The sequence below is a fragment of the Otolemur garnettii genome, unplaced genomic scaffold (genome assembly GCF_000181295.1).
Source record: "Otolemur garnettii isolate 467f Iridium unplaced genomic scaffold, OtoGar3 scaffold00057, whole genome shotgun sequence".
Lineage (NCBI taxonomy): Eukaryota > Metazoa > Chordata > Mammalia > Primates > Galagidae > Otolemur > Otolemur garnettii.
In genome coordinates, this window is record NW_003852452.1 from 3,682,586 (window position 1) to 3,708,085 (window position 25,500).

At 36.6% G+C, this 25,500-nt stretch overlaps 1 protein-coding gene across 13 annotated transcripts in view; it reads right to left on the reverse strand.

Annotated features, from left to right (window-relative positions):
- SOX5 (SRY-box 5) overlaps window positions 1-25,500 on the reverse strand; it is a 1,023,582-nt gene that overhangs the window by 320,690 nt on the left and 677,392 nt on the right. For all 13 annotated transcript variants that reach the window (XM_003792460.3, XM_003792461.3, XM_012806794.2 and 10 more), the window contains one exon: window positions 9,865-10,075. In XM_003792460.3, the coding sequence (XP_003792508.1) occupies window positions 9,865-10,075 (211 nt within the window). The remainder of the gene's footprint in view (window positions 1-9,864; window positions 10,076-25,500) is intronic.

Sequence of the window (25,500 nt, forward strand, 5' to 3'; positions counted from 1 at the left end):
TGGTTTTCAACTTCACTGTCAATCTTAACTGCTAAGTTTAATAATTAAAGATTGAACATAATCATTACAAGATATAATGTAACTATATTCCATAGGCCCGATAATTTAAAACCATGAATTTACTATGAACTTTAGCATTCTATTGTCAGTTAAAGTAATACCGGACAAAAAAGAATGTTTAGCATCAAACCTTTTTATCTAACAGTAGGAAAAATCTCTGATACAAGGAAAAGATATCAACAAAATATATCAATATGTTTTCCTCCTATTTGTAAGTTGTAAAGTATTTTAATTAATCGCCTGAAAAACAGGCTAGCTAGAATAAAAGCGAGCTGCCTTTTCTTCAACCCATATGCAAATCTAATTTTCTTTCTAACCATGTCACCTCGGTGGCCTCCTTTTGTATGGCACACTATTCTAACTTCTGAATTTCTGTTCGTTTGCTTTTGGCAGGGGTAAGGTCGGAAATAATACGGACTTTCCATTGAAATCAGCTTCCCCCCTCCCTCAATGAGAGGAAGCTAAGCCATGAATATGGTACCCTCATAATGATTTAGCCGGGGCTTAATGAAATTTTCATCACAACCTGCTGTTGATTTTAATGGCCTTTGAAAACAATGGAAAAATAGCTCAAGGGAAGAAAAGATTTTTCTCTGGCATGTATTTGTGGGCTTAACATTTAGTTACATTCTCTGTATCTCAGTTCCCCTCATCTCTATAGCGCTGTCCTTATCATGGCACTATTATAATCCTTTTTGCTTTTCAGAGTGTAAGTTTTGTGGTTCTTTTGTTAAATTTATTTCTGAGTATTTTATTCTTTTGGATGCTGGAGTACAGTGCAGAGCTTCAGGTCATTTGTTTGTGCTGTCCATACTGTCATGGTCCTGATGCTTGGATGACGTAGGTTCTGGTGACCATTCTCAGGTCAAATCATGCCCTTTGATTAATGGAATCTCTAAAGCCAATGAAACTTTCTCATACATCTCTATAGATACATTTCCTCATTTTTCTCTCTTTGCAATTAAAAAAAAACAAAACCAGAAAATTCCTCCAACATCCTATTCTCTTCGGTGATTTAGTTTTCTGCTTTCTTACTTTTTTGGGGGGGGTGAGTAAGATCGTCACTTGGCTCAGATATGTAAATTACTCCTGGATACATCTCTGTATTACTGCAGTTATTAAATAAACATTCTTGTCATGATTAATTATCAGTGAGAGTGAGTCTATTTACAGCCTGTATACTCAAAGCACATGTCTAGGAATCTTATGTACGTAAACATAAATGCATGTCAGTGGTCCCACATGCATATGGAAATTATCTTTCCGGAACTTAGATGGTTAGATGCTTCCATTGTTCAACTTATTTTCTAGTCTTCCAAAAATACCACTTCTATATTTTTCTCTATGTTTTTACATTATTTACTAACAAATTACTGCTCACCTGAGCTTTCAACATATTTGTAGAGGGGACAAAAAAGGACATTGTCACAGGAAATACAATAACAAAAACAGTCCAATGTCCACATGCGTTAGTAAGATGTCTTCATGTCCAGCCTTTCTGCTGTGGATGCTCTATCGCTTCTCCTCGCATGAGGAGCTGTTATTTGATGTTATAGTTTTCTCTCAATTCTTAATACTTCTTAATGTCTCCTGCTAAGCAAACTAGGGGACACTATCCCCCATCCCCTCTTTTCTCTTTGGATTTATTTATTGAACTTCAGCCTCTTAAACATTTCTAAATTATTCACTAAGAAGTCAACAGATACACTGGGAGAATACCAAGTCATAGGCCAATTCCCACAGAGGACACCATCTGGAGATAGATAAACCAAGCAAAAGTTGCTTGGTAATACAATACTTGCTCACACAAAGCTGCATGTTCCCAGACCTTTGCCCTCATTTCTGAAGGAATCTCAAAAATCAAAATTTAACATATGAGGGAATCATTTCCTCATTCTTTCCTATGAAGTCAGCATTACCCTACCATCAAAATCAGATAAAGACATTACATAAAAGGAAAGTTATAGGCCTATATCCCTCATAATCATAGATACAAAATTCCTCAACACATCCCCAACAAAATATTAGCAAATCAATCCCAACAATATATAAAAATAACTATGAAGCATGATCCAGTAGAATTTATTTCAAGTTTTTAAGCCTGGATCAAAGTTTGAAAATCATATCACATCAACAATCAAAAGAAAAAACATTCTTAAATCATATCAATGGAAGCAGAAACAATATCTGTCAAATGCTAACAAGTGATTATGACAAAACTCCTCAGCAGACTAGGAACAGAGAATAATCTCCTAAACACGTCTTTGTTTGCAGATGACATGATTATCTATGTGGGAATTTCATGGAATCGACAGAATCTACTGAGCTTATAGTGAGTACTGAAAGGAAACAGGCTGCAACAATAATAAACAAAGTCATAGTTTTCTATATACCAGCAACAATTAAAACATAAAATTGAAAATACCATGATTTATCATTACACTTTTACACCAAAAAAGAAATAGCAGGCATGAATCTAACAAAATTTACAAGACCTATATGCAGAAAAGTATGAAACTCAAAAGGAATAAAGAGAGATTTTGTGTTTCTAGAAAGGAAGAGTCAATATTTTTAAGATGTTCATTCTTCCCAACTTGATCTACAGATACAATACAATCCAAATCAAAACCAAGCAAGTTATTTTGCAGATAACCACAGACTAATTCTAAAGTCTATAAGAAAAGGCAACAGACCCGAGTTGCAGGACTGACACTGCCCAACTTTAAGACTTATTATTAAGCTACAGTAATCAAGAGAGCATAGTATGGGCAAAAAAATAGATCAGGGTAGGGAATCTGCAGCCTTAAGACCATATGTGGTCTTCTAAGTCCTTAAGTGTGGCTTTTTCACTGAATCCAAATTTTACAGACAAATCCTTTTATTTGTACTAATACAGTTTTGTCTTTTACTTTTTATTTTTAAAATGCCAAAGAATAAAATAAGTTTCAATGAAACGATCCTCCCAGATTGCCCAACACAATTAGAACAGTAGTAGCCATAAGGGCTGAACGGACAGCTACTAGGCTCATGATTTCATCCCAATTTCCCTTGCCTGACTGGCACTGCTACTGCACCAGGCTCATTGGAGAGAGTTTATGGGGGTTGAGTATGTCAGTCTATTATCAGCTTTTGAAAACAGTACATTGTGTTTCAGTTGCAATATCAACATTAAAGAAACGCAAAACATGTCAGCATTGTAACACTCAGAAGGACCTGAAATATTTTAAATCAGAAGCACAGACACTGAAGATTGTATTGCAGAAATTAAAAGATGAAAAGCAAAAGTGAAGACAATTCTTTCCAGCAGCAATATGACCTGGAAAGAAAGCCACTGAGCAACTTATAAAATAGCTTATTAAATACCCAGGAAAAAAGGGAGGGTACGCAGTACTGTAAAAATGTTAAAGAACACATTGTCTATGCTGTAGGAGGCTTACTTAGGCTCCAGTAACATTTCAAAGTACAAACAACTACTTCTTTCAAGGAGAATCATAACTGAATGGCACCATGAATTAGCTTTCACCGTAACAGGAAAACTCCATGCAATACTTCAAAAGGAAAATATATATTATTTACTTGCTTTGGATCAATCAACTGATACTGTGAACACAACCTGTGGCACCAGGTTTTGTACTTGATTAGGGTCATAACAGAAGGTTTTCTTGGCTATGAAGAGCTATTCGCTTTGGGCACTCTTGAGAGCAGAGCACATGGAATAGATATCCTCAACAACTTTCAAAGCAAATGTCATGAAGTTGGACTGAATTTGTTGAATTTAGTGAGCGTATGTACAGAAGGTGCCCCTTCCATGACGGGAAAACATGAAGGAAATGGTGAACAGATTTATAGAAAGTGTTAACACATCCAGATGCTCTCATTTCTTTTTAATGTATCTTATATCAGTAAAATCACTATGTTAAAAGTATTATTTTAAGTAATGCTTTGCAATAAGTTGTAAGTAGCATTACCTATATTCATGCAAATGCAATAGGGCATTTTCAGTTTTATAGTATGCTGAAGTGGAACCATGAGGTATTCAATATGCACTTATTGTATCATTCTAAAGTGTGTTGGCTATCACAGAGACAGCTGTTAGCCAAAATTTTATCTCTGAGAGGATAGACTGTTAATAGACTGTTAAATTTTATGTTGAATGAGCAATGTGAATTATTCAAAGAAGATTTCTATAAGAATGCAGCATTTTCTATGTGACATCATGCCAAATCAAAACCATTTGAATATTTTTGCAAGGTACATCTTTAGGAGATATATGGCCAAAAAAAAGCCCGAGCATCTCAATGAAAGTTATCTTTTTTCAAAACACTTCTTCTTCAAAAGGGAATTTAGGCTGAACATTTCTCCCAGTAGCAAACGTCACTGATGAGCAGTATGACAGATATGAATCATATGAAGAATACACAGCTGTTATAGACCTATGAATTGGAGAATGCAGTAAAAGATTCGCTGACTTCGAGAATCATGACGTCACACTCAAATTAGCATTTCAGCCTCACCTAGTTGATATCACAAAGGCACCTAAAGAACTACAGATGGGATTGATTGAGCTCTCTGTAGATGACATTTTAAAGTCACTGATGCTAAGGAAGATCCAATTGAAATATAGAAAAATGGAATAGAATACCTAGGCCTTAGCAACATCCCCCAAAACTGCTTTCTGGATTTTCAACCAATTGTTGCTTGGAGTCTACATTTTCTTACCTAACCCACATCAAGATGCCCTGAAGGTCACAAATGACTGATAACCCCCAGGGGATCAATGGAAACTGCAGACTTCCATGCTGCAACCAAATAGTCAAATGTTTTCCAACAAAAATCAGACATCAAAAAGTCACTAAAAGATTAACTTTAAAATTAACAAATTGTTTTCATTTTCTGAAATTGTTAAGTACATAGTAGTTAGATTTTTGGAATATAATGCACCTTTTTATGGGTGTGTAATTGAAGTGTCTTGAATGCAGCCTTATTTGATTACAGGTATGTCAATGCGGCCTTCTAACATGAAAAGGGTTTTGACTCCCTGGAATACACCAATTGATCAAATGAAATGGAATGCAGAAGGCAGAAGGAGGGCCATACACATGGGGCCAACTTATCTTTAGCAAAGGAACAAAGGCAATTGAGTGGCAAAGTGGACAGAGAATGGTCTTTTCAACAAATGGTGTTGGAACAACTAGACATCTATACACCAAAAAACGAATCTAGAAACAAAACTTACATTTTTTATAAATATTAGCTCAAAAAAGATCATAGACTTAAACTGTAAAATGCAAAACTATGAAATGTTAAGAAGATAACATAAGAGAAAACCGAGGTGAAGGTCCTGGGGTTAAGCAATGATTATTTACATACAACAAAAGCATGGCCTATGCAAAAAAAAAAAAAAAAAAAAAAAAGGTAAGTTGGATGCTATGAAAATTAAAACTTTTTTCTCAAAAGAAAACACTAAAACGATAAAAATAAAAACCATACGAGAGACAACAATTGAAAGCACATTCTGATAAAAAAATTGGCATATAAAATACTTACAGAGAGAAATTTAAAAACTCAGTTATATGACTATGACTCAGATAAAAACCAGGAAAAGGCCTACACCAGCATCTCACCAGAGAAGACAGACAGATGGAAAATAAACAAGAGGACACTGAACATTGATTGCCATTAGGGAACTGCAAATTGAAATAATAATGATGTCCCACTGTAATACCTAACTGAATATTAAAATTTAAAAACCTGACAGTGTCAAAATACTGATGAGAATGTGGAGCAAGAAGAACTTAATTACATCCCTGGTGGAAATACAAAATCTTATTGCCACTTTTTTTTTTTTTTTTTGCAGTTTTTGGCTGGGGCTGGGTTTGAACCCGCCAGCTCCGGCATATGGGGCCGGCGTCCTACTCCTTTGGGCCACAGGTACTGCTCTCTTATTCCCACTTTGGAAGACAGTTTAATAGTTTCTCAAAAAGCTAAACATAATCTTTCCATATATTCCAGCAGTCCCATTCCTAGGTATTTACCCATTGAACTGAAAAGTCATGTCCACATAAAAACCAGCATGGGAGTGCTGATAGAAGCTTCATTCATAATAATCAAAACTGGGAGCAGCCAATAGGTCCTTTGATAGACAAATGGATAAATAAACCGTGGAGCATTCATACAATGGAATGTTGTTCATTGCCAGAAAGAAAAGAGGTATTAAGACACCAACAGACATGTAAGAACCCTAAGCCTTAAATGTGCATGACTGAGAGTCTGTCTGACAAGGCTACGTGCTGTAAGAGTCCAATTATAGGATATTCTAGAAAAGCCAAAAACCACAGAGATAGTCAAATAGTAAAACTATCCCGATAATACAAAGATCAGGGGTTACCTGGGTTGTGGAGAAGGAAAGAAGGATGAGTAGGTGAGACACGGGGGATGTTTTAGGGTAGTGAGAATATTCTGCATGGTACTAAGATGGTCCATGAGTGACAGATGCACTTGTCAACACACACAGACATGTACACACCATGGGTGAACCCCGCTAGAAACACATTTTAAAAAATCACTAAGGATTTGAGGCACACAAGGAAAGAAGACAGAAGAAATTTATTTAAAAAGGATGAAACCAAGTCACTAAATGAGGTGAGGGAAATTAAGTTACCTAAGTCACTTTAAAAATGAATGGAATCTGTACAAGGAACTGTGCAAAAGCACTATTCTCCAGCTGCTACAGATATTTCCTATGGTGGTGCCAGTTAACAATTCTGATACTGTTACAGGTGTATAAGGTTGGACAACTAAGTTCGTGAACTAATCCTAGAAAAAGCGCTACAAACCTCATTGCTAAACATACTATGGTTACCTCCGAAGTACTCCCCTGGAGAAACTAGGGGCCAATGCTCAGGCCTACTCTACACTTTAAAGCGTTTTTCCTAGGATGAGTTAGCAAACTTCATTCTCAAGCCTGGTGTAATGACAACTCTGATGCCACTTCAGAAAAAAAAAAAAAAAGAGAGAGTTTCAAAATTGCTTTGAAAGATGGACGAGGCCCTGGCATCAGTGCATAGTTTCCCAAGGGGAGTCCTTCAAAGGTGACCATAGTGATATTCAGCAATGAGGTCGGTAGCACTTTTTCTAAGATGAGTTTGTGAACTTAACTGTCCGACCTCGTATAGGCAGCTGGCATGCAGAAGAACTCCAAATAAATTACGCAATGATGGAAATACTCCCACCCTAAAGCAGCGGGAGAGTTCCTACTGTCTCCGTGTGGGGTGCACATCGCGCCTTCCTTTTGAAGGCTACGATGTGGAAGAGAGGTAGAAAGCGACTTTACAGTGCAGAAACCTGCCAAACGCCACTTCACCCAAATGATCAAAATCAACATCGACATTCTTAATTACACGGAGAGCATGAGATTGATAGGAGGTGACAAAAATGGTGTTTTATTTCGTGGTCTTCCTCCCCAAGCCCCAGTTAAATTTAAAAGAAAAACATCAGACAAATTCCAACAGAGGAATGTTCCACGGTCTACCTGAATAGTATTCCTCAAAACTTTCAAGGTCGTCAAAAAGGAAGGCTTGAGAAACTGTCATATCCAAAAGGAGCCTAAGGAGACGTGATAACTCAGCGTAAGGTGCAGTGCTTGATGACATCTTAAGACAGAAAAGGCACACTTGGTGAACATCTAAGTAAACCATGGCCTTAGCTAATGATAAAGTACCAGTACTGGTTCATTAATTATAACTAATCTGCCATGCTGATGAAAGTTGTTAATAAGAGTGGACACTGTGTATACAGGGGACAGGCATACATGGGGACTCTGCACTATCTGCTGCATTTGTTCTGTAAATCTAAGACTTAAAAAAACAAAGACTATTAGCTGAAAAGAGAAGTAATGTCTGAGTTATATCAGCAAACAGGGCCAGAAGAATGTGTGGCAGCCAGTTTTTCTCAAGGTGCATTTAATGACAGGAGACGCTCTCACAGCATCATGTTAAGTGGAACACAGAGGATGCAAAATGAAAGGCCAGATGCTCCCCTAGTTACAATGGGGGCGCATCCTGATAGACCCACGGCAACCTGTAAACGCTGTGAAGTCAAAAATGCGTTTTAGTACAGCTGACCTCTCAAACCTTGTAGCTTAGCTTAGACTACCTTAAAATGGGCTCAGAACGCTTACATTAGCTTACAGCTGGCCGATGTCACCTGGCAACAGAGTGCCCCATAGAGGATGTGTTGTTTGCCCTCTGGATCATGTGGCTGACCGGAAGCTGTGGCTCCCCGCCGCTGCCCAGCATTAGGAGAAAGTGTCCTACCACACCTTGCCAGCCCAGAAAAAGATCAAAATTCAACATACAGCTTCTCCTGAGTACGTATTGCTTTCCCATCATCATAAAGTGCAAACATCATAATTGGAAGCACCGATAAAGCTAATCGTGTAAAACGAGCAGAATATGGAAACACAAGGATGAAAAGGAAATTCACCGTAAGGCTGAGGCGCACCAAAAAGCTACAACTGCAGGAGAGTTCTATTTTCTTTCTTATCATTTATTTATGTTTTAAAATAATTTTTATGATAAGACTATAGTTTTAAATATCAAGAAAACTCCCCAACTATGAAAACAATAAAACTATCTGGATCCTCCCCAAAACTCCATTTTTATCTCCACCAGAAAGAGAGGGGATGAAAGATAACAAAATATCAGAGCGGTCTCGGGCTGACGAGAAGATACCTAAAATAACCTTTCATTTCTAAGCTGATGAGAATTGCAAACGTTTTAACCAAAATCCAGGTACTTGCCATGCATCTGTAGGGACCCAAAAGCATTTAATTACCACATGACTCGCAAACATACTGGTTCACACACATTCTATGTCAGACTCATAATTCATGAGTGTTGTAACCAACAAGAAATGAACTCAACTCACTGTTATGTGGAATGTGTGTATATTTTTGGTGTAAAGTACATCTGTGCAGGGCATTGTGCTTCTTTTGTGCGTTAGCTTTCAATTTCTACCCGATTGAAACAGGAGACAAGTTCTTGAATGGGATGTGGAATTCCTGGTTAGGATGGACACAGGTTTAAGCGGGAGTGAGGAAACATTTGTAGCATAAAAGATGATCGTCAATTACAGATGTTTGTACACTTTACATCCTTTGTTTCAGTGGTTCCTTGGCTTGAATGTTAAGATTAGTTCATGTGCACCCATCACCTGCAGGCTACTGTCCGCAACTAGTCAAGGGATGTGGAAAATGAAATCTTAAGAGAGCTTCTAGGAATTCGAATACATGGGAACTGAAATATATCTGACAGCTGAAGAATCACTAGTCTTTAAATATATAATAGGGTAAACCATTCATTTTGATCTACATAAAAAATAGGCCTACCTATCAAGGTAGGATGGAATGTATTCATGTACCCAGGTTTTGGAATGCAATAAAATTCTAAAATGGTCCTTGAGGAGAGTAATAATAGACACGAACAAACTAGGCTGCAGGTATTTGGCAAGGAGGTGACACTTCTGGGCTCTCTTGGCACCTGGAACACTCTATTCTCAAATCTTCAAAAATCAACCACAACTTACTCATGTGTGAAAATAACATCACAACATAAATGAATCATTTTTAAAAATTGAGATACACATGCTTAAGTGCTTCTGGGGAAAAAAAAATCCACCTTCATAGCACTAGCTTTCAGTTTGGTCCAGTTTAAGAGGAGAAATCAAGAAACAGAAGTAAAGGTTAAAATCAAAATATTTCAATCGGGAAAGAAGAACAACTTTGTTTCCTCTCCCGGCCTTTACCTTCTGGCTCATTTTTGATGAGCTCTTCCATTTTCCTCTGCTTCAAGGTGTCAACCACATCAGCTAGGCTGCCTTTGCGCCGCTCAGGGGTTCCCAGGGCCGTACTGGACAAGGACTCGCCACTCTGTCGCCCACCTTCTTCTGCCTTCTGAGGTGAGGTAGATGAGTTGTGTGGGGCAAATGAAGACAAAACTTTATTGCCATCAACTTCCTGAAAGAGAAGGCAAAGTGAAAAGAAACATTTTTGTTTAAAATCCGTCACTTACAAAGAAAAAACATTGGTTTGGGGTCTTACTCAGTGGAAACGTTTAAAGAAAAATGTGAAATGTCACTCTGCAAGAGCCAAAGGAACAAAGAAATTCCAAGAGAGGATAACTTCACTTTGCCGGCTAGCCCTCGTGCAAGTCAGTGATCCCAGGAGAAACCAAAATGTGGAGATTCTCTCCCTTCAACTGAGAACAAATTGCAATAGAATCTTAAAGTCTACTTTGATTATATGTGTCTGTTTTCCTATTTAGTGTTAATTTTATGTCAGATATATGGCGCCAGATTTTTCTGAACATTAGATAGTGTTCATAGAGATAGTGGTCATCTCTATTAAACTTCCTCATGACTTTGGAATATTTAAACAAATAACGTTATATACACTTTATTTTCATTTTCGGGAGCTGTCTCTTCTTGCTAGTACCTCTCATTTGAGTTTTACTTCTTGCCCCTCTCATGCTTTTAAGAAAGCAACAACCACACAGGTTACGCTGACATCAGACAAGAATATTGCAAATTCATTTTTTTTTAGTGTGTAATTTTTTTGACTTTTTTTTATTAAATCATCGCTCTGTAAATTAATACTATCATGGGGTACAGTATACTGTTTCTATATACAATTTGAAATACTTTAATCCAACTGGTTAACATAGCCTTCAGGTATTTTTTTTAGTTACTGTGTTAAGACATTTATATTCTACATTTAGAGAGATTCACATGTACCCTTATAGGATGAACCATAGGCGTGATCCCACCTATCACCCTCCCCTCCCTCCCCCCTCTTTCCATGTTCCTGGGCTAAAATTGGGTTATAGCTTTCCTATGAAAGCCATAAATTAGTTTCATAGTAGGGCTGAGTACATTGGATACTTTTTCTTCCATTCTTGAGATATTGCTTATGCTGAAGACATTTCTAATCTTATTGGTTACCTTAATGTACTCTGTCATAATCTTTGCTACTTTGCCCTTGAAGCTTTATTTGCCCTATAAAACAAAAGTTTTTGCAGTTTCTGCCTCTTCGTAATCATGTGTATGTGAATGAAAAACATTTATTCTATAATTCTAAAATGTAAATCATTTTATATTCTATTATCCCAATTTCCTCCACATTTCCTAGCACAGCTCTGGCAATCTGTATAACATTTGGGTTCTATTATTGATAAAAGACACTAAATTGATTTTTTGGGATTTTTTTCAGGAGTGATATTTAAATAAGGAAAAATAAATTTTCCTTATATTTCCCTTGTATAGTCTTTTCCACAATCTCACTTCTCACAAAACAGAGATTTTCTTAAAAACTTAAGATCTTAGAGTCTTACGCTAACTATATTTCTTAATTCTACAGCCTAAGTTTTCATTAAAATAGATTAGAGTGTGTGTCTAGCTCATATTCTAGATAATAGGTTACACCTATTGATGCGTTTCTCTTTACCCGTCTAAGGCATGTTAATAGGATCTGTGGACTCCAGAAAGGGGACCCGTCATACTGGTTGATAACCAATGACAGATAAGTTAATGATAATATTTTTGACTAGTTTAAAAATGTACTAAGATACTTGATTGTAAAACCATCTTCTAATTTAAAAAATAGATCAATAGAAATATCAACACCAACATAATCTGATACTAAGATTTTTTTGTTGACAAAATTAGTGAGCACAGGGACAGCAGGTATGTTAAAATCATCACTTTGTGGGATGCATCAGAGGCTCTGGGGGGAAAGCAAAAATGTTCACTAACAGAATCTTCTAAATTACATTTGAAAAATCACAAATGGTTTCCATTTCTTGCAAACATCACACAATACCCCTCTAACTAGCACTATACCTTGACCGAATATTCTGCAATTAGTGTGCAATATACTTGGATTTAGAAATCAAATAAGGACAAGGGACTAATGACCAGCCCTGCAGGTGAAGTGAAGATCTATTTCTGAAATAATTTATTTAGAACTCAAACGTAAGCACAAGCAAACACGAAAACACACACACCTCTAAAGAGAACAATCAAAAATTCACTAAGTAATTATTTTTTCATGAAGTAAATTAATAGGAATGTTTTTCTAAGTGGCTCATAATACACGTTAGCTCAGTGTCATGTATAAATAAAAATACAGCAAAACCTCTGTATTCATCTTCGACACAAGATCTTTGTGACAACTCTCCAAGGCCAAAAGCAGGAACAAACCAACATTAGCTTCACTTTGAACATTTCTATCTGTACATCGTTTTCACGACAAAGTTTCGAAACAAGAATTTGGCAGCCGACCTTTATTTGCCATGATTAAAAATGACACACATCTTTCCGCAGCATACCATCGCTGGAGGGAACGGCACCCAAATCTGTATGCAATCAAGACTATCAAAATATTGAAAGATATATACAAATAAAGTATCCCATTTTGCATGACTCTAACTTTTTACACTTTGAAAAGGAAGGTAAGTTTAACATATGCCACAAGGATGCTACACTTAATAGCTGGACAAGTATAAAATTAATTAATTTAAAATCATCACTATTTCATAAGGCAGCGCCTGTGGCTCAAAGGACACTGGCCCCATATGCCGGAGGTGGCAGATTCAAACCCAGCCCCGGCCAACAACTGCAAGAAAATAAATAAATAAATAAATTATTGCTATTTCAAGCAGGAATATTTCTCTTTTCCCTATTTCACCTGTGTGATTACATTCCAGCCTCTGGCACTGTTAATCCCTTTAAAAGTTTCATATAGTTAACAGCTGTCTCAGGGCAGGACTCCATCCTCCTTCACAGGGTGAAGAGCTTGTTGGAGAGTGCTGGCGCAGTCATGAGTCATGGAAGTCCTATCTTTTTGCAGTTTCTTCCCTGGGACTGCATTTGCCATAGCTGAATTTAATGACTGCATGTTTCTCTTCACTTGGTGTCAGGGAATATCCAGAGGGTCAACTACCAAGAGTCTAAATGGTCCAGACCAGTAATCTACATTTAATCAAGTTGTTGAACTCTAAAGACAAGCTTCAGTATTTATTATATCTTCAAATAAGCTCCAAGATCTGGGATGTATGACTTCTAAAATCTTTTGATCAAAGAAGATTCTAAGCTTTCAGAGTGAAGTTGATAATCTTCCTCTGTTATTCCTTAACAAACTTTACTTAATTTTGTCTTCTTTGAGAACTTTGCAACTAAGAGAAAAAGGAGAGTCTGCCCAACTTACTTATCTTCATAGACTTATCCTTTCTAATGCTGCAAACCAATGGCCAGGGGGTCAGAGACGCGTGAAAACAAACAGTCCCCAACTACCCCGCCATGTGATATGTGCTATGTGACTACTTAATGCCTTCTTAATTTATTCTAATAGCATTTGCCATGAATACTTCCAGAGAACTATTATTTCAACCTTAATATTTACATTGTGACTTATATAATGTGATAATTAAGAATTTACCTTTCTTTTTCTTTTAAGAGACAGGATCTCACTCTGTTGAGTGTAATGGTGTGATCATAGCTTATTGCAGCTTCGAATTCCGTGGACTCAAACGATCCTCCTGCCTCAGCCTCCTGTGTAGCTGGGACTACAGGCATGAACCACTATACCCAGCTAATTTCTTTTTTTTTTTCCTCCAGTTTTTGAGTTTTTGGCCAGGGCTGGGTTTGAACCCACCACCTCTGGTATATGGGGCTGGTGCCCTACTCCTTTGAGCCACAGGTGCCACCCCCAGTTAATTTTTTAATTATTGCAGAGATGGGGTCTTGCTGTGTTGTCTAGGCTGATCTCCTGTTACTAAGCTCAAACAATCCTCCCACCTCTGTTTGGCCTGTCAAAGTGCTAAGATTACAGGCATGAGCCACCATGCCCAGCCAAGAAGAATTAATTTATTTGAAAACGGAGAGATAATAGAGAATGACCACATAGACATGATTCTATTTTTTATTCAAATGACATTTCAACCTTGACTTCTGGTCTCAAGAAAAATACTATCATGCTTACTTCTCAGTCCTATAAACTGAAATTAAATTACTACAGGGTAGTAAAAATAGTACATGACTACTATGCAGCTTATCAGAATATAATTAATAAGGACAGCTTTTATTCAATACTTTGTGGCAGGCACTTTTTGAAGGGACTTACATGCATTATTTATCGCTTTAATTAATTAATCCTCATGGCAAACTTAATTATGATTTCCCTTTCATAGTTGGAGAAACTGAGGCCCATGGACTGAAGTACAGTAAATGCCTGAAGTCACAAGACTAATAAAAGATAGGGTAGAAAATCAACCCCAACTCACTGGGCTCCAGAGCTCTCATTCTTAACCATAGTATTATTATGGCTCTTTTTAAAAAAATGAAAAGTCTATGCCTCTATCTATCTATCAGTGTTATGGGTGAATAAGCCCTATTGTCGTAATAATTATGGATGAAAATGAGGTTTACATTTCATTATGTTCAAGTACTAAAGAAATGATACAGATGCATTTAAATTAACTAAATTAACTACATTCCAGATTTATAAATGTCCATAATGTTTATATCATATGCAAAAAAACTTTTTTTTTGAGACAGAGTCTTACTATGTCACCCTAGGTAGAGTTCCTTTTTTTTTTTCTTCCCAGTTTTTGGCTGGGGTTGGGTTTGAACCTGCCACCTCCAGCATATGGGGCCAGTGCCCTGTTCCTTTGAGCCACAGGCGCCACATCCTAGGTAGAGTTCCATAGCTCACAGCAACCTCAAACTCCTGGGCTCAAGTGATCCTTTTGCCTCAGTCTCCCAAGTAGCTGAGACTACAAGCACCAGACACAACACCTGGCTATTTTTAGAGACAAGGTCTTTCTCTGGCTCAAGCTAGTCTCAAACTCCTGAGCTCAAGCAATGCATCCACCTCAGCCTCCCAGAGTGCTAGGATTACAGGCGTTGAGCCACCACATCTGACCCAATCCTTTAAGTTTTAAAGAATTATTTAAATCAAACACATATGTTTTATTTCTAAGTCACTAATCAGAGTAATGGTACTCAAGAGTTTATGGATTTTTTTAACTAGCTTTATAAAATTTGTGGACATCCCTAGTAGCCATTCTAGTAAAATAATTTTCAACTTAGAAAACAGCTAAATTTAGATTATCATTAATTAGAGTCTCATGCATTCAAGTTCATTAATTTTGGTATTGCGTGGAGGCTCCATAAAGTGAACTACGAAACACAGAAAAAAGCGCTTTCATGCTCAACAAGTGTTGATGCAATTATTTCCTTATAGCTATGAGCTGTTCTTGTAAGATAAAGTAAAGCAAAATTTGAAAATATCTTTAAAGTTACATTATTTGGTTATTCCTTAAATGATGTCAACAGAGGATAAAAATATGTATCTTTCACAAATGTTGAAATGGAATTTCACTACATGTAAAAACTTTTTTTCTGTCAAATTAGGAGGTGCCAAGCTTAATTTAGTAATAGAAAAAAATACTATTGCATGAAAAACCTTTCAGTTATTTTTGAAGTTTTCTTGATCCAACTATTTTTTCATAACATTTCTGCACGGGACCACCCTAAATCATGCAGACTTCTTGGTATTACAGATCCCTTGATGATGGCTATAAATGCATTCCAAAAACATATGCATGGATACTCATGTTCCTGCATACACAATTTCATCAAGTTTCATAAAGTTAATTTTCCATTCTCATAGTTCCAGCTATGCATCTACTCCATAAATCCCCTTGGAACTCTTATGAACCCTATCATACAGTTACTATAAACTAATCAATACATGCAAATAGATGACATTAAGTAACCAGTTATTTGCAAAAAGCCTTAAATTACAGCTTTCATTGTTAAGATTCATTAAAGATATGTATGTCAATAAAAATTATACTATTCCTAAGATAAGCATTTAGAAAGACACTTATTCTTTAAAAAGTAATACATAGGCTGGGCACGATGGCCTACACGTTTCATCCCAGCAGCCCAAAACAGGAGGATCGCTTGAGTTTAGGAGTTCAAGACAGGCCTGAGTAAGAGTGAGACTCTGTCTCTATTAAAAGAAGGAAAATTAGCTGAGCATGGTGCTGTGTGCTTGGGAGTCTGAGGTAGAAGGATCATTTGAACCCAGGAGTTTGAATTTTGCAGTGAGCTATGAAGATGCCATTGCACTCTAGCCTGGGTGATGAGAGCAAGGCTCTGTCTTCAAAAAAAGTACTAAACACATGGGAAAAAAAGAATACATTCTGGCAAGCTCTGTTTTCTTATTTTAGCAATCACCTTATGATGACAAAACACACAGAAATATGAAATGCAAGACAGAACTAATTGTCGACTTTTGTAAATGTGTGTTACAATTTTGATGGCAAGTCATATCAACTCAATTTTCAAATATTAATGTTCTTGAAAGCAGGACATAAACTTAATCAAGACACTGTGGTAAAAAACAACATGTTAAAAAACTCCATAGAGAAAACAAAGCTATTTTCTTTCATGAATATGATCAAATTCAGTATTCTGGGAACAAGACATGGCCAGTTCCCAATACCTACAAAACTAAAGTCATCACTTACAGACAGACCTCTGAAGAGTTTTGTTATAAGTACAGATGACTTTTTTTAATTAAATGATAGCTGTATACATTAATGCAAACATGGGGTACAGTGTAGTGCTTTCATACACAATTTGAAATATTTTCATCAAACTGGTCAACATAGGCTTTGTGTCATTTACTTAGTTATTGTGTTAAAACATTTATACTCTAGTTCTAGAAAAGTTCACTTAGTACAGATGATTTTAAAGCCATCCAATTTAAAGTCTTTCTTTAACTTTCATCCAAAAAAGAGCATCCTAATGTGTACTTAGATCCAATAGTTTAAAAATTTAAAAAAAAAAAAAAAAGGAAAAAAGAAAAAAAAAAGGGAAATGACAGAGGTTCTTTATGTGGTCTCTTGGTAATAAAATGCCCTGAAAATTAGTATTTTGAATCTTTAAGAACATTTGATTATTATAATATTAAAAATGGATAGAAATTCTAAGATACTTAAACAGGGTTTCTTTTTGTTGTTAATTATTTTTTAAATTTCAGATTAGTATAAGGGCACATACAATTAGGTTACATTGTCTGCATTTGCTAGGTCAAGTCCAAGCTGCAGGAGGTAGGCCATATACCCTTACATTGGACTTGAGAGGGGACAGCTTATCACACCCTGTACCCCTTCCTTCCTCCTGGAATTTAAATATTTTTCACTCATGTGGGCCTGCAGTTGTTGACCTACTACTTTCACATTAATACTGAGTACACTGCTTTTCCATTCTTGTGATATTTTACTTAGAAGGACTTCTCCAGATCCTTCCAGGTAAATATAAAAGATTCAAAGTTACAATCTGTCTCTTCAGCTGAATAGTATTCCACACTATCCATGTACCACAGTTTATGTATCCAGTCATAGATTGATGGGCACTTAGGTTGTTTTCACATTTTTGCAACTGCAAATTGAGCTGCTATTAACATTCAAGTGCAAATGTGCATATAATAACATGGTATTTTTTTCTTCTGAGTAGATACCTGGTATTTTTTTGTTGTTGTTCTACGATCTATGAAAAGCTTTGTATTTTATGTCTAGCTGAGTTCTAATTTTTCCAGAATATGTAAAAAGGGCCATGTCTGTGGCTCAAAGAGTAGGGCGCTGGCCCCATATGCTAGAGGTGGCGGGTTCAAACCAGCCCTAGCCAAAAACTGCAAAGAAAAAAAAAAAAGAATATGTAAAAAAACTTACATTTTAATTTGCTTCTTTGATGCAGATATAACCCACTATTGGGGCAGGTCTAGTATTATAAATAGTGACAGGTCTCACCAAGTTTAAGTAAAATACTATCACTTTATAAAAGTGACTCCATTTTATTTCAAGTATAAGATCTGTCCACATTTCAGAAATCCCTTGTGTATTTTAGGATAGTGCAAATAGAAGTAAGAGCTGTTTGATATTTTTTTAATACCTAAAAATATAGACCTGTTTAAAGATTGCTATTCAACAGGACAGAAATTCAGCCGAAGTCTAACTTGGTTTCTGCCTCTTTGCCAAGTATTGAGATGAAATGTTAGCTTAGGCTTACGTATAATTATTGATTAGAAAACAATTCCAAGTATTTTTTTAAAAAGTGCATTCAAATGATATTAAACAACAATGAAGAATGATAGGTAGTTTAGTGACAAATGATTTGTATGAAGGTGCTTCTCAAACAGTGGTCCTCGAACCAACCTTCCTGGCATCAGGGGGGAACATTTTGTACATTTTCTTCAGGCCTTACCCCAGACTTCTGAATTAGAAATTCAGGAGGTGAAGCCCAATAAAAGGTGATGTAACAAGCATTCCCGGTGAGAACTTCACACTAAAGTCTGAGGAACATTGTAAAAACTGTTGAGAGTCAAAGAAAGAAAAACAGGAAAAGAAGGAAAGAGGGAGAAGATTAAAAGCTGCAGTGGGGAAGAAAGACATTAAAGTGATGAGACATAAAGGATTTGAGAGGAGAGAAATTGTAATAAATTCCAGGAAAGAGAATGGCGGTCGTTGGGGGCAGCAAGGTGGGGCAGGAGCCTGTAGGAGAGTCAGCACCATATGTGGGTTAAAAAAATAAAAATAAAAACAAAAAAACCTACACATGTGGGAGGAAAATGATGCTGTCTGATTTTTTAAATAGCCATTTTGACATCTGTTGAAACAGGCTTATGTTGCTGATTTCTTACTGACTATACAGATTAGAGCATCTACAATTTTTGTCAAAATTGCACCGTGCAAATACTGTTTTTAGAAATGTACCGAAAATTTGGTTTCAATTTATTAATAGTTTGACCTCATTTATAATACGTGTAAAAACATACGTTTACTTTGTTCTTTAAATCACTATCATCTTTAGCATTTAATTCCAGCGAACAAAACTAAAAATAAGAGTAAATTTTGGGATGATCAATACGAGACGGTACACACAGGGGAAAAATAGTTTAGAAAAATCTCTCCTTCTGTATGTAGGAGAGGAGTCTAATGGTTGCTTTTTTAAAAAAATACTTCAGAATCGCATTTGCTGAGAGTCTCTGAAACAAGGCATTCAGGAATAAAACGTATGTTTTCATATGCTCTCAAAAGCACTTAATAAGCAAAAGTGGCATTTAGAGAATTGCTAATACATTAACTAATAGAACCTGTAAAAACAAAGAACATTCTGTGCTGTGACAACCTCATTATCTTCCTGCCGCGGATTTGTGTGCTGTGTCTTACTCATGTTTAAACATCTCGCAGATACACTTTAAGACATTTGATGGTCCTGTCCCTGAGGGCTCGAAGGTCAGCCAGAAGATGTTTCTAAACAAAAATTAGGCTACATATCAAAACATTCCCATTTAGGATTTATCATTTACAATAAATGCACCACGTATCGTTAACGAGCCATAGATTATATTTAATAATTCTACCATGTTCCTATGAAGTCTCTAGGGTGCTATTTTTGTAATTGTTAGTAAACTTGAGTAAATACCTTCTCACTTGTCTGTGGGTCTAAAGGAAGAAATGAGACGTGCGGAATGCCTCACGTTTTGGTCTGGGTGCCACAATATTTAAGTTAGTTGCTTGACTACAAGGAAACTAGGAGAAATGACTTCTTTTTATCACACACAGCAATGACTGCCGATCGCACACAGAGTAGACACTCAGTAAAGTTAACAAGTCACGTGCTTGCTAGCACTGCTTATAGCTGGGATCTGACTACATATCCTGTAATAAATGGAACAGACTGCGGTCTCCCATGCAGTAAGATAGAACAGCACAAGGTAGGGTTAAGCAAACTGGAGTCAGGGTGTTTGGGTTCAAATCCAGACTGTTATTTATTAACTGTATAACCTTGGGCAAGTTATCTAAACTCAGTAAAACCTCATTTTCTCTATCCGGTCCATAGGATAATCAATAACTAACTTATATATGTGCACATATACATATCTATATGTATCAATATAAAATTTATCTCCAGATTTTAACAGTAATGACAATAAGTAAATGTTAAAAAGAAATTGTTTCCTTCACTCAATTTTTCTCTTTTCTTCATGCAACAAAAATAGTTTGAATGCTAACTTGTGAGCTGGCATAAAAACAGGTTAAGAAGAGAGGCTCTAAAATCAAACAACTTTGGTTCAAATCCCGGTATGACCCAAACTGATGAGTTGCATTACGTTGGGCAAGTTGTTTAATCTTTCTATGCCTCAGTTTTCTCATCTGTAAAATGGGATCATTCCTCACACCTACCCTCATTGAGCTGTTAGAGGATTATGAGTGAAGGCATAATGGGTTATACAATTGGCGGGTCCCCATAAGTTGATGTATGTGGTACAAGGTAATGAAATTCATAAAATGGTAACCTGGGTACAGCAAGAGCTATATCAGTGTTTGTTATTTTAAGTGATTTGACACTTCAAACCTGACAGTCATATGAGTGTTCAGGATAAAAAGCTGGAAGAAAACACAGAATATATGAAAATTAAAATAAACAGGCTCTTTGCAAGGAAAATAAGGAAGAGAAGAAGAAATTAGGAAGAGGCCAATCTTTTCTGTCATCCACTCCACTAAAAAATTAAACTGCATATTAAGTAGTTTCAGAGTTCTTTCTGATAAAATTGAACTGCATCCCATGGAAATATATTCTTAAAAAATAATTCCAAAATGGGCAGAGCCCGTAGCTCAGTGGGTAGGATGCCAGCCACGTACATGGAGTCTGGCAGGTTTGAACCTGGCATGGACCAGCTAAGGCAACAATGACAATTGCAACAACGACAAAAAAATAACCGGGCATTGTGGCTGGCACCTGTAGTCCCAGCTACTTAGGAGGCTGAGGCAAGAGAATCACTGAAGCCAGAGAGTTTGATGTTGCTGTAAGCTATGATGCCACAGCACTCTACCCAGGGTGACAGCTTGAGATTGTCTCAAAAAAAAAATAATAATAATTCAAAAACATTTCAGTATGAGCCACATTAAAAGATAACCTAATACATACATTATTATTATATTATTATTACTGTTAGGAATTCCTTGAGGGTACAAAGAATTAGGTTATACTGATTGCATTTGTTAGGTTAAGTCATTCTTATAATTATATCCCACTCCCAAGATTATTTTTTTTTTAGACGGAGCCTCAAGCTATCCCCCTGGGTAGAGTGCCAGGGCATCACGCTCACAGCAACCTCCAACTCCTAGGCTCAAGCGAGTCTCCTGCCTCCGCCTCCCAAGTAGCTGGGACTACAGGCGCCCGTCACAACGCCTGGCCATTTTTTGGTTGCAGCCATCATTGTTGTTTGGTGGGCCTGGGCTGGGGATTTGAACCCGCCACCTTAGGTGTATGTGACTGATGCCTTAGCCGCTTGAGCCACAGGCGCCGAGGCCCCCAAGATTATTTTTAAAGAAAAAAATGTTATGTAGTGTTAGCATGCTTTTATTGCGAGTGCATATTCAACTCTCAAAGTTCACAGTTTCATGATTATCTACAAAGTGACAATTCTGAAATGATCAAAGAAAGAACTGTTCAATTACTGCCCATTATAAAATAAAATGTTTAAAATTTGAAAACAATTAAAACATCTAAATTACTTATTATAAAATAAAATTTTTTTAATTTGAAAAAAATTAAAACGAATGAATTATTTTTTCATAAATACATGATACCAGTTCCTGATTATGCCATATTTGCATTTTCTTTCACTTTTTTCTTTGTTTGTGTGAGATGGGCAAATCAAGATTTTTCTTTTTTTGTGAGGACATTAGCACCTCTAGGTTCTCTGGCAAATAATCCTTTAGGTTCCTTTAGTATATACACAATAATACTAATAAGAGGAAGAACAAATGAAGTATGAATTCTCGTTTTTGCTAGCTTCTCTATATGCTGGCAGTACCTTGACCTGAGTCCTTCATGGACAGCATGCATCCTCACTAAGCCAGGTTAATTTCATAGCCTAAAGTCAATCTTCTGCATTAAGCCATCAGACTAATTCCATCTTCCTATTCTAAAAAACTCTAAGAGAATTGATATTCTATACTAATTAAGACTATCAGGAGAGCCCTATATTTCGGATAAAAGTAGCATTTCTTTTGTTTTGTTTTTTCAAAAGGAAAATTTCACATGAATGGACACTGGGCATTGATTTGAGATATGAGAAGCCCAAGTTTTTGTTTTCATTCTAAAAGTTTGCTCAGGCATTGAGCAGTCCAATATACTCTTACAAGATTTCCCAATTAGCTTAATCATTTATTCCCACCATAAAGCAGAATTTTTGAGGCCACTTTGTTAAATATGGAGGGATAATTCTATAGCTCACAGAATTACAGAGACATTGGTATTCTCACATAAAACATTAAGTTGTCGCCAAAGATTATTTTCAAGAAGTTTATATGATCAATGCTGTTTATAGATTTTGCTATTTTAGTTTCACAGTTTAAAAGAATTTTTAAAATACTTCTAAATTATTAGGCAGTTTTCCTGGCCAAATATACAAAATCAGTTTAAATTCATTAATATTTCACTAAAAAATATGACTACCACTCAAAGTTCCTAAAGGCAATGTTCTAAATGTTTTCTGGACTTTATATTTTATAATTGTCAGAAAAATTCCACAAAGAATTTTCTTTCTATTTAACCTATGAGGAAATGAAGTTTCTGAGATTAATTTACCCAAAGTAAGGCCAAGAAATGGCAAACTGGAGAACTGAACTCAAGATCCACTTTTAAAACCCATGCCGGTCATTATCCGGCCACACTGCCTTCCTCAACTGCTGTCAGTGCTTAAGAGATACCAAAGGTAAGAGAAAATAAAGCTGGTTTTTTTCTCTCCCCTCGAAGAGCTTAAATTAAATTTGAGAAGCACTGAAATGCACATGAAACAATTAGTAATCATAACAACTCTAATAAGTGCTAATTTGTAGAGCAGCAAATTACACATGTAAAGGAAGTTTAGAGAAGAGGGAATATTGGAAATCAAAGAAACATGGACGCGTATTTATCGTAGCACTAAGCACGCGGCTTTGAGATTGTTTACTTAATTTTCTTTCTATACCAGGATGGCAGAGGGTATGAATGATTATGCATCAGGTATCCCAGACCCTGTTATTGGTGTTCAACAAATAGTACTGAATTAATTATTCATTTATTAAATCTTTATGGATACTCATTTGGTCTAAGCTTAGAAGAAATAAGCAGAGTGGCAAAGATCCACGGCATTCCCAGAGGCCTCATCTGGGGAATTTTATGGTGTAGGTGCACACACACTTACAGGGAAGGAAGGGGCTTAAGCCAAAGAAATGGAGGATAATAAATAAGACTGACTAACGTACGGAAGGTCATTTCATGAAGGGTCGTGGAAGTCAAGTGGCCGAGTTTACATTTGACCCGGCAGGCAGCGAGGAACTATTGTTGATTCTACAGTGAGTGATTCCACTAAAGTAGCTTGTTAGGAAGATTAGCCTAGCAGTGGTATGTGGAATTAATTGGGTAGAGGAGAAAGTAGGGATCTCTACTGAATAGAGAACTGTTACCATGACACGTATGTGACAATAAAAAGCCTTCCACGAGATTGTAGCAGAGGGAGTTGAAAAGAACCATCAAATCTATCTGTCATCTGTGATTATCAACTATTTGGGAAAATAGGTTGCACTCAGCAAGGAGCTTTTTTCAAACTGCATATATTCAAATTATTTTTGTTCACATTCCCCAGTACATCACCCTTCCCTCCTCGGCCACACCACCCATAGCCCTGTGACAGTAACTTCAATGGGAACAGTGATGGGAGTAAGTATGTCTTATGGAAAAAGGCTAATAATAGACCCTGGTAGGTGTCCGGATGTTCTGCTCACAAGGTATCATATTAGCTGATGGAGTCCTCGGGGAGATTTATGTTGTTTGTTATTTCATGTGCCTGTGTGCCCTTGTGTTGGGGGGATGTGCGTCCATGCACTTTGTTATTTTGTTTCTGTTCTTTTGTTCTTTTACAATTCATTTGACTTGCCTATGAGAAGGACAACAAATCTGAAAAAACTAAAAATCAAATCCTAAGGACACTTTGAAGTAATGATAGGATTAGATAACTTGGAAATAAGGGGAAAAGAGTTAATGATAAGTAGGAGTTTTGTTTTTTTTTTCTTAATAAGTTGAATGATTACAGTACTGACCAAATGGTTGGCAAACAGGTAATTCTGAAATCAGTATATCTAGAAAGTTTTAATAAATCCACTTAACTCAATTAGTTTATAACTTGAGATTTAGCCCTGATTTCTGACCCCCCCGCACAGTAGGTAATCCTCTGCCTCAGGAGATCCAAATGATGAGATTATTACATGAGATTTTCACAATCTGTATGTGAAACATCAGAAGGCACATATGTGTGAAAGTACAAGGTGCTGGCGAAGAAAGAAAGGCTGTAAAATGATGATTTATGAAGCGTTTCTTTCCAGTGAATGATTAAATCCATTTTGGGTCATAAGCTCTCAGCGAGTGTCCACTGGGAGGAGAGCACATGGCTAAGCCCTCTTCACATATGTCTAAAAATGGCAGTAAGTGGGTAACACCTTCTCCTTCAGCAACTCGGGTTTACCACGTAGATTTTTAAACGCTTACCTTTATAATTAGATTGTGAGGGATGAAGGATGTTCGTAAAAAAAAAACAACAAAACTTAGCCTATAAATGAACACGTCCAGAATATGCAAAACAGAGAGAAAAGGAGCATGAGAAGGCTCTAAAACAAAAATGCAAGGATAAAGGATTTACGTATTCTAGGAAGTAAGACTATAAAGTAGGACAAAAAGGTAACATTGTAAAAATAAACGGGGAAATGAGAAACTGAAACAGCTTTGTCTTACAATGTAAGTCTTCTCCTAATGCTGGGTTCTTGGTAATGCTGTCAGTAAACTACTTTGCCAAGGAAACCTGGGGGAAATATACACACAAAAATGAAATTCTACTTAAGTTATACTAAACTCTATCAAGTATAAAAAGGAGATTAATTATTTTGGATTTGGGTTTCTTTTTTTTTTTTTTGCAGTTTTGGCTGGGGCCAGGCTTGAACCTGCCACCTCCGGAATATGGGGCCGGCGCCCTACTCCTTGAGCCACAGGCACCGCCCATCATTTTGGATTTTGGATGGATGTGTTGCTTCTTTCACAATTCCCGTCTTCTAACTATCCCTGGATATTTCTAGTAATACGGGCTTGGTGCGATCTAACCCACACAATAAAGTCATGGACTCTTTATATTCCCAACACCAAGAGAATATAGGCTTCATTTGAATTGTAAAGCTACGCTTTTGGCTAAGATAGCTCAATTGAAATAGTCCTTTTCTTCAAGCCTAAAATTTATCAAGACTGAGTCTCAGGATGGGCACCAACCAGGTATTG